This window comes from Salmo salar, chromosome ssa10 (genome assembly GCF_905237065.1).
Source record: "Salmo salar chromosome ssa10, Ssal_v3.1, whole genome shotgun sequence".
NCBI classification, from domain to species: domain Eukaryota; kingdom Metazoa; phylum Chordata; class Actinopteri; order Salmoniformes; family Salmonidae; genus Salmo; species Salmo salar.
The window spans coordinates 61,059,570-61,076,613 of NC_059451.1; the positions used below are offsets into that span (position 1 = coordinate 61,059,570).

General features: G+C 44.4%; 1 protein-coding gene across 4 annotated transcripts in view; it reads right to left on the bottom strand.

Moving 5' to 3' along the window:
• The window catches only part of LOC106560668 (Krueppel-like factor 8), a 136,457-nt gene extending 127,601 nt beyond the window's left edge, over nt 1-8,856 (bottom strand). For 2 of the 4 annotated variants that reach the window (XM_014123766.2, XM_045688009.1), the window contains exon 1: nt 8,566-8,853. In XM_014123766.2, the coding sequence (XP_013979241.2) occupies nt 8,566-8,592 (27 nt within the window). In that variant the 5' untranslated portion in view covers nt 8,593-8,853. Of the gene's footprint in view, nt 1-8,565 lie in introns of all 4 variants that reach the window. The other 2 variants (XM_045688010.1, XM_045688011.1) reach the window with 2 other exon arrangements.
• Between the last annotated feature and the right edge of the window lie 8,188 nt (nt 8,857-17,044).

Below are 17,044 nucleotides of genomic sequence, written 5' to 3' on the forward strand. Positions count from 1 at the left end.
TAGTCCTATAAAGAGAATAGGGTGCCATCTGGGAAGCAGGCCATGTGGTAGTAGAGGAAACCCCTTTAATGTTTTATCATACTCCACCACTGGCTGATTTATTTAGTGGAACTTTCAATTGCTTTTCAACAGGACAATGACCCAAAACACCTCCAGGCTGTGTAAGAGCTATTTGACCAAGAAGGAGAGTGATGGTCTCCACAATCACCCGACCTCAACCCAATTGAAATGGTTTGTTTTGGGTCATTGTCCTGTTGAAAAGCAATTGAAAGTTCCACTAAATAAATCAGACAGTGGTGGAGTATGATAAAACATGAGTTGGACCGCAGAGTGAACAAATAGCAGCCAACATGTGCTCAGTATGTGGGAACTCCTTCAAGACTGTTGGTAAAGCATTCCAGGTGAGGCTAGTTGAGAGAATGCCAAGAGTGTGCAAATCTGTCATCAAGACAAAGGGTGGCTACTTTGAAGAATCTCAAATATAAAATATATTTTAATTTCATTAAATAGTACCCGCAAAACACCAATCAACGTCAACGGTGAAGAGACCACTCCGGGATGCTGGCCTTCTAGGCAGAGTTGCAAAGAAAAAGCCATATCTCAGACTGGCCAATAAACAGAAAAGATGAATATGGGCAAACAGAACACAGACACTGGACAAAGGAACTCTGCCTAGAAGGCATATATATTGCTCTGATCTTAGCTATACCACAGCCTCTGTAATAAAACCAAATGGAGCATGGCTTTGTGTCCATGGTTGCACCTTTACAATGCAGAACACTGCTCGTCTGTAGCACAAACAGTTAAAAAGTTAAAGACCTATTTTACTGGAGCAGGACACTCTTAAAAGGATACATACAAATTAACCATCATGAGTAAGGAACATCCTCAAAACAAATTGTATTTGTCACGTGCTGAATACAACAGGCGTAGACTACCGTGAAATGCTTACTTACGCACCCTTTCCGAACAATGCAGTGTTAAAAAGTACGAAGAATAGCTAAAAACAGGAAATAGTAACAATAAAATAACAATAACGATGCTATATACAGGGAGTACCGGTATCTAGTCAATGTGCTGGATGTACGAGGTAGTTGAGGTGATAGAGGTAATATGTACATGTAGGTGTGACTAGGCAAATCAGGACATACTGTATACTGTATAATAAACAGTAGCAGCAGCGTGTGAAGTGTGTAGGAGTGAAAGTGTGTCAGTGTGTGCGTGTGTGTGGGGGGGGGTATGAAGTATGTATGTATGCATGCATGTATGTGTTGGAATGTCAGTGTAGATGTGTGAGTGTGTGGGTAGAATCCAATGAGCATAGAGCCAGTGGAAGAGAAAGAAAATTATAAAAAAGGGGGTCATTGCAAATAGTCCGCTGGCTAATGCATCTCAATACTCAACACTTTTTCCTGAAGTGTGCACTTGTCCACTACCCACATTGTGGTCCTCTGTAGGTCAGTTGGAGATCGCCTCAATGGAGCTGCCCGTGCTGTCACAGACACCATAATGGCACAAATACAAAGATGAGACCCTCTATATATCTCTATGTTGTCAATTGTTTCATTTGGGACTGTTTCCGTTGGGACCATTTTGACTTACACTACATGACCAAAGGCATGTGGACACCTGCTGGTCGAACACCTCATCCCAAAATCATAGGCATGAATATAGAGTTGGTCCTGCGTTGCTGCAATAACAGCCTCCACTCTTCTGGGAAGGCTTTCCACTAGATGTTGGAACATTGTTGCAGGGACTTGTTCCATTCAGCCACAAGAGCATTAGTGAGGTCGGGCACTGATGTTGGGTGATTAGGCCTGGCTCGCAGTGGGCGTTCCAATTCATCCTAAAGATGTTCGATGGGTCAGGGCTCTGAGCAGGCCAGTTAAGTTCTTCCACACCGATCTCAACAAACCAATTCTATATGGACCTTGCTTTGTGCAGTTGGGCATTGCCATGCTGAAACAGGAAAGGGCCTTCCCCGAACTGTTGACACAAAGTTGGAATCACAGAATCGTCTAGAATGTTATTATGTGCTGTAGCATTAAGATTCCCCTTCACTGGAACTAAGGGGCCAGAACCATGAAAAACAGCCCAAGACCATTATTCCTCCTCCACCAAACTTTACAGTGGGCACTATGCAGGTAGCGTCCTCCTGGCCTCCGCCAAACCCAGATTCGTGTGTGGGACTGCCAGATGGTGAAGCATTATTCATTACTCCAGAGAAAGCATTTCCACTGCTCCAGAGTCCAATGGCAGCGAGCTATACACCACTCCAGTCGACTCTTGGCCTTGCACATGGTGATCTTAGGCTTGTGTGCTGCTGCTCGGCCATGGAAACCCATTTCATGAAGCTCCTGACGAACAGTTATTGTGCTAACATTGCTTCCAGAGGCAGTTTGGAACTCTGTAGTGAGTGTTGCAAACGAGAACAGGCGATATTTTACGCGCTACGCACTTCAGCGCTCCCATTCTGTGAGCTTGTGTGGCCTACCATTTCACGGCTGAGCCGTTGTTGCTCCTACATGTTTCCACGTCACAATAACAGCACTTACAGTTGACCAGGGCAGCTCTAGCAGGCCAGAAATTTGATGAACTGACATGTTGGAAAGGTGGTACCCTATGATGGTGGCACGTTGAAAGTCACTGAGCTCTTCAGTAAGCCAATTCTACTGCCAATGTGTGTCTATGGAGATTGCATGGCTGTGTGCTCGATTTTATACACCTGTCAGCAAAGGGTAAGGTTGAAATAGCTGAATCCACTAACTTGAAAGGGTGTCCACATACTTTTGTATATATAGTGTATTTTGGACTTGAAAGAATTCCCATAGCTAACATTTGGCTGGATATCTTTCATTTGGACAGATGTCTCTCCCAGCAAACATATTTCTTGACATATTAGATGTTCTTCTTAAAATACATGAAGATTTACCAACTTGCTCACTCCTTTTATGTGGCCATTGGCTGCTAACAGCTTAGAACTGCTAGCTAACCGGCGCAAAAACAGTCAACAACTTCTAGAGTACAGACCCATAGAAAGTGGTCGATCACCCTCTAGTAGTGGAAGTAAGAACTGGCAAAAATGCAGTCAGGAGAATAATAATTATTTTGTATTTATTTTATTTTACTTTTATTTAACCAGGTAGGCCAGTTGAGAACAAGTTCTCATTTACAACTGCAACCTGGCCAAGATAAAGCAAAGCAGTGCGACACAAACGACAACACAGAGTTACACATGGGATAAACAAACATACAGTCAATAATACAATAGAAAATGTGTGCAAATGAGGTAGGATAAGGGAGGTAAGGCAATAAATATGCCATGGTGGAGAAATAATTACAATATAGCAATTAAACACTGGAGTGATAGATGTGCAGAAGATGAATGTGCAAGTAGATACTGGGGTGCAAAGGAGCAAGATAAATAATACAGTATGGGGATGAGGTAGTTGGATGGGCTTTTTACAGATGGGCTATGTACAGGTGCAGTGATGTGTGAGCTGCTCTGACAGCTGGTGCTTAAAGCTAGTGAGGGAGATATGAGTCTCCAGCTTCAGTGATTTTTGCAGTTCTGGAACCAGTCATTGGCAGCAGAGACCTGGAAGGAAAGGCAGCCAAAGGAGGAATTGGCTTTGGGGGTAACCAGTGAAATATACCTGCTGGAGCGAGTGCTACGGGTGGATGCTGCTATGGTGACCAGTGAGCTGAGATAAGGCGGGGCTTTACCTAGCAAAGACTCATAGATGACCTGGAGCCAGTGGGTTCGGCGACGAATATGAAGCGAGGGCCAGCCAAAGAGAGCGTACAGGTCGCAGTGGTGGGTAGTATATGGGGCTTTGGTGACAAAACGGATGGCACTGTGATAGACTACATCCAATTTGCTGAGTAGAGTGCTGTAAAGAATATATTTTTTTATAGAGGCATACTAAGACAAAATAAACATGACAGTGTGCAAATGATAACCAATTAGTGCTGTAAATGAAAACATGTATTAAAACGTTGGAAGTAAATGATGGAATTAAGAAATTAAGTATGCAAATGAGCAAAAGCTGTGTGCATTAAGGAAATAAAGTGAGTAAAAAAAAGTGGAATATTATTGAGTTGCGCCCTCTGAACAGCCTCAATTTGTTGGGGGCAAGGACTCTACAAGGTGTCAAAAAGATTCCACAGGGATGCTGGCCCATTTTGGCTTCAATGCTTCCCACAGTCAAGTTGGCTGGATGTCCTTTGGGTGGTGGACCATTCTTCATTCACACAGAAAACTGTTGAGCGTGAAAAACCCATCAGCGTTGCAGTTGTTGACACACTCAACCCGGTGTGCCTGGCACCTACAACCATACCCTGTTCAAAAGGCACTGAAGTATTTTTTCTTGCCATTCACACATACACAATCCATGTCTCAAGGCTTAAAAATCCTTCTTTAACCCGTCTCCTCCTCTTCATCTACACTGATTGAAGTGGATTTAACAGATGACATCAATAAGGCATCATAGCTTTCACCTGGTCAGTCTGTCATGGAAAGAGCAGGTGTTCCTAATGTTTAGTACAGTCAGTGTAGGTGCCTGTCTCTAAAAAGCACCTGTTCGGTGATTTAAGCAAATAAATACTCAGGCTATTAATTGAAGTTGAATTGAATTAATTGAAAAATATGTTGATTATTGCCTTGGATTGAATAAGAACATATCATGATGTAAATAAAATGTCCTAAATTTGGAGACATAACTGGGTTTTTTGGGGTGGGAATGCAATTTGCACCACTTCTGTAGAATCACCCATAATTATTATTTTATTCAACTAGGCAAGTCAGATAAGAACAAATTCTTATTTTACAATGACGGCCTACCCCGGCCAAACCCTCCCCTAACCTAGACGACGCTGGGCCAATTGTCTGCCGCCCTATGGGACTCCCGATCACGGCCGGTTGTGATACAGCCGGGGATCGAACCAGGGTCTGTAGTGACACCTTTAGCACTGAGATGCAGTGCCTTAGACCGCTGTGCCACTCGGGAGCCAAAATAGGGAATAGACTGCCATTTGGGACCCAGAAAGACACTCATGGAGCATTTCCATACATGATTTACCCCAGTGTTTTACGCAGAAGGCTCAGACTCATGTTTCCATCTAAACGGGCTGGCACCCGTATCTCACTGGGCCACGGCTCCGTCTCACTGGGCCACGGCTCCGTCTCACTTGGCCACGGCTCCGTCTCACTTGGCCACGGCTCCGTCTCACTGGGCCACGGCTCCGTCTCACTGGGCCACGGCTCCGTCTCACTGGGCCACGGCTCCGTCTCACTGGGCCACGGCTCCGTCTCACTGGGCCACGGCTCCGTCTCACTGGGCCACGGCTCCGTCTCACTGGGCCACGGCTCCGTCTCACTGGGCCACGGCTCCGGTGGACCTGCTCTTACTTAGGGCCACAGCCAGGCCACTGGTACTTTTCAGTTTTCATTTACATAACAATGGCCAACTGTGAACTTTAACACCTTCACACAAAGCAACTCTGTTGATTATTGATTCTGCTCTTCACAAGTCCTCATTGTCAGCCCTTGCTATGGAAACACAAATTCCCTGGTATAACATAAGGGTGTATACACTAGTGTAACACTGGTGTTACAGCCGAAAAGCAGCAATCAGAGAGAACTGGACTGCATTCCCAGATGGTTGCAGGCTAGGCTAGGAGCTAGCTGATCCTTGTTAGCTCAGGCGAGAGTGTTGGGGAGTTATATTCCAGGTATAGCTCTTTTTATGTTTTCACTCCTACACTTCTTTCCATGTTGGGCAGGGGGGGCTAGTTTAGGGAGGGGAGGAAATAAGAGGGAGAAAGGTGGAGAGAGAGAGAGAGGAGACAGATTCTAGGCGTGCCTGTGGTCTCTGACAGCCCATCTGCATGCCTGCTTATACCCACAGCCAGCCCGGCCCTATAACGTAGCCCAAGCCCTATCCTCCTGTCCCAACCCCAGACCTATCCCTCAGTCACAGCCCTATACCCCAACCCTATCCCAGACCTAAAACCTATCCCCCAGCCTCCCCCAATGCCCTATCCCTCAGCTGCAGCCCTAACCCCCTCCAGGTCCCAAACCTAGCCCTATATCCCAACCCCACCCATACCCTCAGCCCAACCCCTCTAGCCCATCCCAGCCCTAGACTAACTTCACATTATAAATGGTGTCCTGGTCCTAAAAATAGTCTCTGAGGCAGGACAGGCCCCATGCACCGACCGTCTCACTCACCGGAAAAAGACATGGTGACCCCCCCCTACCACCGCCCCTGTCCTCCGAAACAAATACCCATGTGACATCATCCACCCCAACCCTTCCTACCCACCCCTCCCCTCCTTCCAAACTAGCTTATACATCTGTTAACTATCCACCCCAACCCCACCCTCCTGTCCTGCCCTTCCTTCTAAACTAATACCCTTGTGACTGTGACACCATCCACCCTGTTTTCCCACTCAGCTCATACCCCCATGACTGGCTGACCCACAGTCAGCCAATGTCCCCTGTCCCCCAAGTCAGGGTCACCTCACCTCTCTTTACCCCCTGTTGTGACACCCTCACCAATGAATCCCCTCTCCCTCCTATATCATGCTCCATGTGACAGTACAACCCCGTTATAGCACAGGGTCACTCCTGTCTAGATCTCAGAATGGGAATGGGGCCACCAGTCCTAACCTGGGTGCCTGTCTGTTTCTGCCTTAATTAACTTGTCAGCTTTATTTGGTAAGGTGACAATTTGGCATGGTTGAATGCAGGCCTAGGTTACCTAGAAGCCAGTACCTTGGCACCACCAGTCACTGTCTGTCCCTTATGTCAATCTGACAGACACCTCCCTAGGGTGGGTTACTATGTGGCCAGACACACACACAGGAGATGGCTGCCTTCACCTCCCATCTCGCATTTAAGCAGTTTGAGCAAAGTTTGTCCTCCACTGTTAATCATTACCTACCATCTGGCACACCCTGGGCTGATCCACACACACAGAAACAAACACTCACACACACACAGAGACAAGGCTGGCCTCTAAATGACATGGCCTCTCCCTCAACCGTGCTCACCATTAGGCCTGCTGAGGCTGCTGCTGCCCGGCACAGGAATGTATTATAGGCCCTGTTTATAGATTACACCTTCAAGGCTGGCCTAATCCATGCCATGCGCACACACACAAGCACACGCTTGCACACAGACACACACACAGAGAGACGCATACCCGCAGACGCACACACAGGAAAGGGAGTGAGCTCTGTATCTCCTGTAGCACTGACGAGTGACGACATCCGATTCACGTTTCATTACAGCATGACTGTCATTCATCATAATGAGACAACTACACTGACTACAGAAATGGATTTATGTCATGCTCATAGAAAAACAACGACTGAGACCAAAAGTAATGTGGAGGTATCTCAGAGATCATGTATAATTTGTCAGCATGATGATAGATCAGAAAGAGATCTATTCAATGAATCATGAGAATCCTTATTGCTGTATGAGGATAATGGTCTTGTGAATGATGAAATGTCTTGACACCTCAGACAAGCTTGAAGGATGTTTTCCTTTCCGGTCCCTGGTTGAGCCTGAATTCTTGTCTTGCCCTCTGACCCTTTGCAACTGTACCGAAAGTTCTGGGCACAAGACACAGCATGCTGGGTACATGTACAGTATAGGTCTAGGCAGTACACCTGGCTCATTCCCAGGGTTGGGATTTGATCAAGCGGGACTGTCCCTTTAAGGAACTAAGATGGTGTCCTACAAGCTGCAGTGCATTTCCTTCCTGCCTAGCTCACACAGTGCACTTAAAAAAAAAACCTGTACCACAAAGTTCGCACAGAGAGAGAGGATGAGAGCAGGCTGTGTCACCCAAGAAGCAATGCATAGCAAACCCGTTCCAGTGTCTGCATGCACGTTCATTGTCAACGTTTACAGAGGAGTGTACAGTTATTTGGAGAGAGAGAGAGATGCAACAGCACATTCTGGTGTCGACTGTCGGAGCTATCGAACCAATCAAGCTCTCAGTAGCCTGCGACAGTCCCCTATCTAGCTGGAGCGCTAACTAATATGCTAGCTATTATTATAAGTACCATTGCCTAACGTTAGTTTGCCAGCTAGCTAGCTAACTGAATGTAATGCTGCGTTGTTAAGGAAGTGGGAAGGTGGTAAATATCAGTTGAACGCAATCACGTGTTTTGAAGTCGTTGAGAAACGCCGATTGGCCAAGAGCTGATTCAACCATAAACTAATAGTACAGTTATCATGCGTGTAAACAAATTGTGCTCAAAAAGGTAATTTCCTTAGTGGTAATGTCAGTATGTGGGAGAGCTCGGAGCTCAAGGATGATAGTTGAGTTTCCCACTAGATATTTTCCAAGTTATGGTAAATACCACCTTCCCACTTGGGTATGAACGCACCATAACAGTCAGGCTTCCTACAGCTGCCTTCCACCTTGTCAGACACTCTTCAATTTTGTTTCAATTGGCACATGATGTAACTGACAATGTCAACGCATTTCAATATCGTCCGATTACAGTTTGCTGGACAGGGCAAAGTCAATAATGGTCAAGACTTACTTTCTTGCTTCGAGTCTCGGTGTGCATCTCGGTAGCTAGGGTGGAGTAGAGGGAGGGGGGTTTCGGTAGGGTGAATTTAAATAATAGTAATCTTGTCAGGAATTTTCCACCTTTCGAATCAAAGTGCTATTTGGGAGAAAGGTGTACTGTTTGCCTCTTCGGATATTATTTTAGATCATATCCACGGCGTCGACTGATCCGCTTCCCTTCCCCAGTAGCGTCTCTCTCTCGGTGTGTTGTTGCCGCGTACAGTATGAAGGGTGATCGATGCCACTGAGGAGGAGCTAGTGATGAGGGGTGATCGATGCCACTGGGAAGGAGGAGCTAGCGATGGTTGTGGACAACTGCTGTTGACCCTTTGTCGGGTTTGTCAAAACACCTCTTGCTTTTTAATTAAACATGTCATATGGAGTTTTAGATGGTGGCGTATACTTTGGAACACACGACCGTGGAAGGTTACTATTCTTGATCATTTCCTGATGTCTGTACTTTGCCTGATAAGGAACATCTGACGAATGTCTTCATCCCCAATAGTCTGAATGGGAGCTCCAGTCAAAGCCAACAAGTTGCCTAAAACGAGCTGGTCCTGATTTGCTTGTCATCTCTTCAACTGTTGGTGACACTTATAAATGATGAACATTTTATCCAGCTAGCTAGTTTACATGATTGTGCATAATGATAGTGTACTTTACAACTAAAGTAGCTACAGTTAGTTAGTAGTACGCTAACTCTATATCTCAGTCAGCTATCTAATTGTGTACTGCCTTGAATTATGCAATGCAATGTTTGAATTTGCTATGGTTTGTAATGCAAAGTATTTGCCTTGGATTGCAGTGATTTGAAGCAACAAAACATTTTCCTGACTATCCATTAGTGCTGAGCGGTTAGTGCTTTTTGAGGTCAGTTTGGTTTGATCATTTTTTTTAAATAATTTTGGTTATGATCATTTGTTTTACAATGACTGTAAAGCTTTTTAATGGAAATTCCAAAGCCCAAACTATTCAACATTCAATTGCTAAAACATTGAAAATATTCCAATGTCTCATTAGGTAGAAAGCAATAGAAAAATAGGAAATTACTATGAAATAATAAAATATTTCATTTGTGTATGTACAGTGAGCTTCAAAGATATTGGGACAGTGGACATTTTGTTGTTGTTTTGGCTCTGTACCCCAGCACTTTGGATTTGAAATGATACAATGACTATGAGGTTAAAGTGCAGACTGTCAGCTTTCATTTGAGGTTATGCTGCAATTTATTTTATTTATTTTTATTTTTATTTCACCTTTATTTAACCAGGTAGGCAAGTTGAGAACAAGTTCTCATTTACAATTGCGACCTGGCCAAGATAAAGCAAAGCAGTTCGACAACATACAAAAACACAGAGTTACACATGGAGTAAAACAACATACAATCAATGATGCAGTAGAAAAAATAAAAAAATAAAATAAGATTATATACAATGTGAGCAAATGATGTGAGATAAGGGAGGTAAAGGCAAAAAAATGCCATGGTGGCAAAATAAATAAAGTATAGCAAGAAAAACACTGGAATGGTAGATTTGTAGTTTGAAGAAAGTTCAGAGATAAAATATAAATAATATGGTGCAAAGGAGCAAAGTAAATAAAATAAATAAATACAGTAGGGGAAGAGGTAGTAGTTTGGGCTAAATTATAGATGGGCTATGTACAGGTGCAGTGATCTGTGAGCTGCTCTGACAGCTGGTGCTTAAAGCTAGTGAGGGAGATAAGTGTTTCCAGTTTCAGAGATTTTTGTAGTTCGTTCCAGTCATTGGCAGCAGAGAACTGGAAGGAGAGACGACCAAAGGAGGAGTTGGCTTTAGGGGTGACCAGAGAGATATACCTGCTGGAGCGCGTGCTACAGGTGGGTGCTGCTATGGTGACCAGTGAGCGGAGATAAGGGGGGACTTTACCTAGCAGGGTCTTGTAGATGACCTGGAGCCAATGTGTTTGGCGACGATTATGAAGCGAAGGCCAGCCAACGAGAGCGTACAGGTCGCAGTGGTGGGTAGTATATGGGGCTTTGGTGACAAAACGGATGGCACTGTGATAGACTGCATCCAGCTTGTTGAGTAGGGTATTGGAAGCTATTTTGTAAATGACATCGCCGAAGTCGAGGATTGGTAGGATGGTCAGTTTTACGAGGGTATGTTTGGCAGCATGAGTGAAGGATGCTTTGTTGCGAAATAGGAAGCCAATTCGAGATTTCACTTTGGATTGGAGATGATTGATGTGAGTCTGGAAGGAGAGTTTACAGTCTAACCAGACACCTAGGTATTTGTAGTTGTCCACAAATTCTAAGTTAGAACCATCCAGAGAAGTGATGCTGGACAGGCGGGCAGGTGCAGGCAGCGATCGGTTGAAGAGCATGCATTTAGTTTTACTTGTGTTTAGGAGCAGTTGGAGACCACGGAAGGAGAGTTGAATGGCATTGAAGCTCGTCTGGAGGGTTGTTAACACAGTGTCCAAAGAAGGGCCAGAAGTGTACAGAATGGTGTCGTCTGCGTAGAGGTGGATCAGAGATTCACCAGCAGCAAGAGCGACATCATTTATGTATACAGAGAAAAGAGTTGGCCCTAGAATTGAACCCTGTGGTACCCCCATAGAGACTGCCAGAGGTCCAGACAGTAGGCCCTCCGATTTGACACACTGAACTCTATCAGAGAATTAGTTGGTGAACCAGGCGACGCAATCGTTTGAGAAACCAAGGCTACTGAGTCTGCCGATGAGGATGTGGTGATTAACAGAGTCAAAAGCTTTGGCCAGGTCAATGAATACAGCAGCACAATATTGTTTCTTATCGATGGCGGTTACGATGTCGTTTAGGACCTTGAGCGTGGCTGAGGTGCACCCATGACCAGCTCTGAAACCAGATTGCATAGCGGAGAGGGTGCGGTGGGATTCGAAATGGTCGGTAATCTGTTTGTTAACTTGGCTTTCGAAGACCTTAGAAAGGCAGGGTAGGATGGATATAGGTCTGTAGCAATTTGGGTCAAGAGTGTCACCTCCTTTGAAGAGGGGGATGACAGCAGCTGCTTTCCAATCTATGGGAATCTCAGACGACACGAAAGAGAGGTTGAACAGGCTAGTAATAGGGGTTGCAATAATTTCGGCAGATAATTTTAGAAAGAAAGGGTCCAGATTGTCAAGCCCAGCTGATTTGTAGGGGTCCAGATTTTGCAGCTCTTTCAGAACATCAGCTGAATGGATTTGGAATAGTCTATGTGCCGGGGCTAGGGTCAGTCTGTTATATCTGGTAATTATCCTGTCTTGTCTAGTGTCCTGTCCCTCCCCTCCCGGAGGACCTGAGCCCTAGGACCATGCCTCAGGACTACCTGGCCTGATGACCTCTGACTGTCCCCAGTCCACCTGGTCGTGCTGCTCCTCCAGTTTCAACTTTTCTGCCTGCGGCTAGGGAACCCTGACCAGTTCACCGGACGTGCTACCTTGTCCCGGACCTGCTGTTTTTATTCTCTCTCTCTCTCTCTCTCTCTCTCTCTCTCTCTCTCTCTCTCTCTCTCTCTCTCTCTTTCTACCACACCTGCTGTCTCTAACTCTGAATGCTCGGCTATGAAAAGCCAACTGACTTTTACTCCTGAGGTGCTGACCTGTTGCACCCTCTACAACAACTGTGATTATTATCTGACCCTGCTGGTCATCTATGAACATATGAACGTCTTGGCCATGTACTGTTATAATCTCCGCCCGGCACAGCCAGGAGAGGACTGGCCACCCCTCATAGCCTGGTTCCTCTCTAGGTTTTTTCCTAGGTTCCTGCCTTTCTAGGGAGTTTTTCCTAGCCACCGTGCTTCTACATCTGCATTGCTTGCTGTTTGGGGTTTTAGGCTGGGTTTCTGTATAGTTATATACTATACAGAATATACTTTGTGACATCAGCTGATGTAAAAAGGGCTTTATAAATACATTTTATTGATTGATTGATCCATAACGTGTGAACCGTTTAGAAATTACAGCACTTTTTGTACATAGCCCCCCCCCCCCCCCATCACAAGACTTGTCTGAAGGTCCCTCGTGCCAGTTGAAAAATGAATGGAAGTACAGTATATACAGTATGGAGACTGTTTAGTGCCAAAGATAAGGGGATATATAGGACAGACTCTTCAGAACAAACTTCCTTTATATTTTCTGGGGGTACTGTCTGTTGTTCCATGTTGTGAATTTGTTATTCAATGCGTTTGTATGGGCTAATAGCAGTAAGGCCATACATATATTTTTGGGGTACTTCAAGGGGTCTGGACCCCTCGTAGTATTATTTTTTATCCCTTAGTCATCTCATCTCTGATCAGGTAGTAGCAGTCATCCAGCCAGACCATCTAACGTTATGTATGTGCTCCCCATACTGTACTGTCTTTAGTCATCACCTCATCTCTGATCAGACAGTAGCAGTCATCCAGCCAGACAATCTAATGTTATGTCTCCCCATACTGTACTGTCTTTAGTCATCACCTCATCTCTGATCAGGCAGTAGCAGTCATCCAGCCAGAACATCTAACGTTGTGTCTCCCCATACTGTACTGTCTTTAGTCATCACCTCATCTCTGATCAGGTAGTAGCAGTCATCCAGCCAGAACATCTAACGTTGTGTCTCCCCATACTGTACTGTCTTTAGTCATCACCTCATCTCTGATCAGGTAGTAGCAGTCATCCAGCCAGAACATCTAACGTTATGTATGTGCTCCCCATACTGTACTGTCTTTAGTCATCACCTCATCTCTGATCAGGTAGTAGCAGTCATCCAGCCAGACCATCTAACGTTATGTATGTGCTCCCCATACTGTACTGTCTTTAGTCATCACCTCATCTCTGATCAGGTAGTAGCAGTCATCCAGCCAGACCATCTAACGTTATTTATGTGCTCCCCATACTGTACTGTCTTTAGTCATCACCTCATCTCTGATCAGGTAGTAGCAGTCATCCAGCCAGACCATCTAACGTTATGTGTCCCCATACTGTACTGGCTTTAGTCATCAGCTCATCTCTGATCAGGCAGTAGCAGTCATCCAGCCAGACCATCTAACGTTATGTCTGTGCTCCCCATACTGTACTGTCTTTAGTCATCACGTCATCTCTGATCAGGTAGTAGCAGTCATCCAGCCAGACCATCTAACGTTATGTATGTGCTCCCCATACTGTACTTTCTTTAGTCATCACCTCATCTCTGATCAGGTAGTAGCAGTCATCCAGCCAGACCCTCTAACGTTATGTATGTGCTCCCCATACTGTACTGTCTTTAGTCATCACCTCACTCGAGGCGTCGGGCAAGGGGCCTTCAGTACCTCGTGGAGTGGGAGGGGTACGGTCCGGAGGAGAGATGCTGGGAGCCGGTGGAGGACGTCCTAGACCCTTTGTTGCTGTGGGATCCATCCGGATCGCCCTGCGCCTCGTCCCCCGGGTCGTCCCCGAGGTTGGTGTCGGCGCACTGCTGGAGCCGCGCATCAAGGCGGGGTACTGTCACGACTTCCGCCGACGTCGATCCCTCTCCTTGTTCGGGCGGCATTCGGCGGTTCGACGTCACTGGCTTTCTTGCCAACGCCGATCCACTTTTCATTTTCCATTTGTTCTGTCTTTGTCTTATCACACCTGGCTTCACTCACCAATCACTTGTTTATTATTTAACCCTCTGTTCCCCATGTTGTATTTGTGAGTGATTGTTATTTGTTACGTGGATTATTGTCAGGCGTTGCACTTTAGTTTTAGACCGTGTTTTTGGCACTTGTATGTGTTATGTGCTGTGATTTGGTAACCGGTATTAAAGGGAGCCTGTTTATTATAGTCCGCTCTCCTGCACTTGACTTTGCCTCCCATATACACGCACTACAAGTGTTGATACTGTGGGATTTATTTTGGATGGGGTTTTTTCAATTAAGTTTTAAATTGAGTATGCAGAAGAGTGGAAATATTTTGAAAGGTGTTTAAATGATTCCGGAAGGTCAGGGAAAGAAAAGGGAGAGGAAATATTTGATTGGTGTCGAATGCCCTGTATCCTGACTTTCTGGCGAGGCCTGATCAATCTCACTAGAAATGACAGGAACAGGTGGGATTTAATTATAAAATGAATGAGAAACACCAGTCTCTATTCAAATTGTACCATTACTGTTGTAATTCTAAGTTGATTAGTTATTCGAATTGGTTTATTTTTTATTTAACATGTTGTTTTTGAATCATGTGTTCGAAGGGGAAAAATACCCATTTCCGGGAGCCCTTTGGGTAAATCTACAAATGTACTTTGTTCAGTCTGCTTATAGAAGGAAAGATATGTTATAAGAAGAGATGACAGTTACTCCAAATGGAGTGTGATATGTAAATTGCTGATTTACATTTTTTGGTTTTTGTTTCGATACAAATTTCACCAGATTGGGATTTATGGAGTGTGGGATTTCTGCGAGGGGTTAGGGTGATAACTTTCTGATCTGGTAACTCTTCCGAGAGATCACCAGTAAAATAAGATGGTATGAAGTCATTTTGAAAATGGCTTTAGTAGTAACAGTATGTTGTTATGCTCTTTGACATTTGTCGTAGAGATAGTGTTATTAAGAAAAGGTTAATAATAATAATTTGTCATTTGGTCAATGCTTGTCTGGATTTCCTGAAACAAAAATGAATTGAACTAAACTGTTGTTCTGATCTGTGCTTTTTTGAGGTTATCTTGGAAGGTGACGTCAGATCGTGTCTTAATGTATGGTAGGAATAATTTGACCACAAACAGTGTGTGTGAACCTCAAAACCCTCGCTAACCGGCTAAAGAAAGAGCAACAAAGTCGTGCAATGTGACAGTGACGTTTACCACTTCTATCTGACTCCGAGCCATAAACCAGGGCAGGAGTGCTGAGAGCGCATGTGGAGTGAGCGTGAAAAGAGAGAACGGCTCAGCCGGCGAACACTTGCATGCAGAAGTAATTCTCACGGCAGTTGCTGTAGGGACGGTAATTGAAGGAGACTATAGGCATGGGCCATGTTAGTAGTAGCAGGCGTTACTTTAGTAGCATTGTTGGGGTATCAGTTTATGAGGACTCCTGCCACATGGCTTGGTAGCTGGCAACTGGGAGACCGATGGGAGTAAGGGGGGCCTGTCATTCAAATGTCACAAATTTGTGATCTTGCGTTAGAGGGGAGTCTATGTTGTCAGGAAATGACCCATGTGTTGCAGTGTGTATATCCTCAGGTGAAAGCAGAGATAACCAAGGGCACGGGCTGAATTCTGGAGATTGAGTGTACATCAATACACCAGGAGGGGGTGGTGGGACAGCATTGGTCAGGTCCACACATGGTACTCCTTACAGCACCTGCAGCTGTAAAGATCGTCATGTTTCTCCTCGTGGGTGCATAGTTCTCACGAGAAGTGAGTTCCAGCTGCATAATGGGTGAGCTTGAAGACACCATGACAGAGGAAGCAGAGCTAAAAAGAGAGACTAGATTCCACTGTAAACATGCAGATGGGTTGGGTCTAGGAGCTACTTTAACATCATAATTGGGTTGGGTTAGCTGCTTTATTGGTTAATGCATCATATGAAAGAGGATAGATGTTGGGGTAATTGTACTCTAAGCATTTCGAAGACATTGACGTGAAAGCATTTACAGTGCTGAGTTACCTCAAGAGGATGTAGAGTAGGGAAATGAACCAGCTCGGCTTCTATTACTTTGTAATAAAGTCTATTTGAACTCACCGGTATTTGAGAAATATTATTGACTGAATATTTCCACGACAATGTCTGCTAAATAATCAAGTTATGTTCGTAAGTTAGAACAGTACAAAACAAGCGAACACACATGGTTAATGTTCTGATCATTTAAAAAAAGATATAAAACATTTCTTACTGAGCCTTTCCATAAGTCCACACAAGTTTCTTCAACTATCTTCTGACTCTAATTAAAGTGATGTTGATATCGTGCCGTGATGCCAGCAGATTACAGTTTGCCTTTGCCGATTTGCTCATCATCTTCATCAATATAAGCAAGTGATGTCTGCTAAATATCAAGTTAGGTTTCTCCAGAAATAAATAATTCTAAATAACAAACTGACTTTATTTACAAATTAGTGAGAATGTCTCACCCCATGTTCAAGAATTGCCTTTTTCTCGCTCACTCTTGCTTAAATGAAAACAAAATCTCCAAAATATTGTTACTTTTTAAACAAAGCGATTATTATTATTAATTAATTTAGAATTATATAAAAGCCCCTTAGGATCTGTGAGAATATCTGAGAATATCGAATGGAAAATGCCCCTTAGATATTAATTTAGAGTCCGCCACGTCATTGAAAAAAATAACATTTTCGATATACTGTAGGCCTACCATAGGCGTAATGAGTCTCACTAGTGTTGAGTAATGTGCTGTTAAAAATGGTGTAGGTCTTATTTATTTAAAGAGCATATAAAAGATGCAAAAGCCTACAACAATTTTAGCACTGTTTCACGCTGCTCTGAGGCAAGCATGGGGAC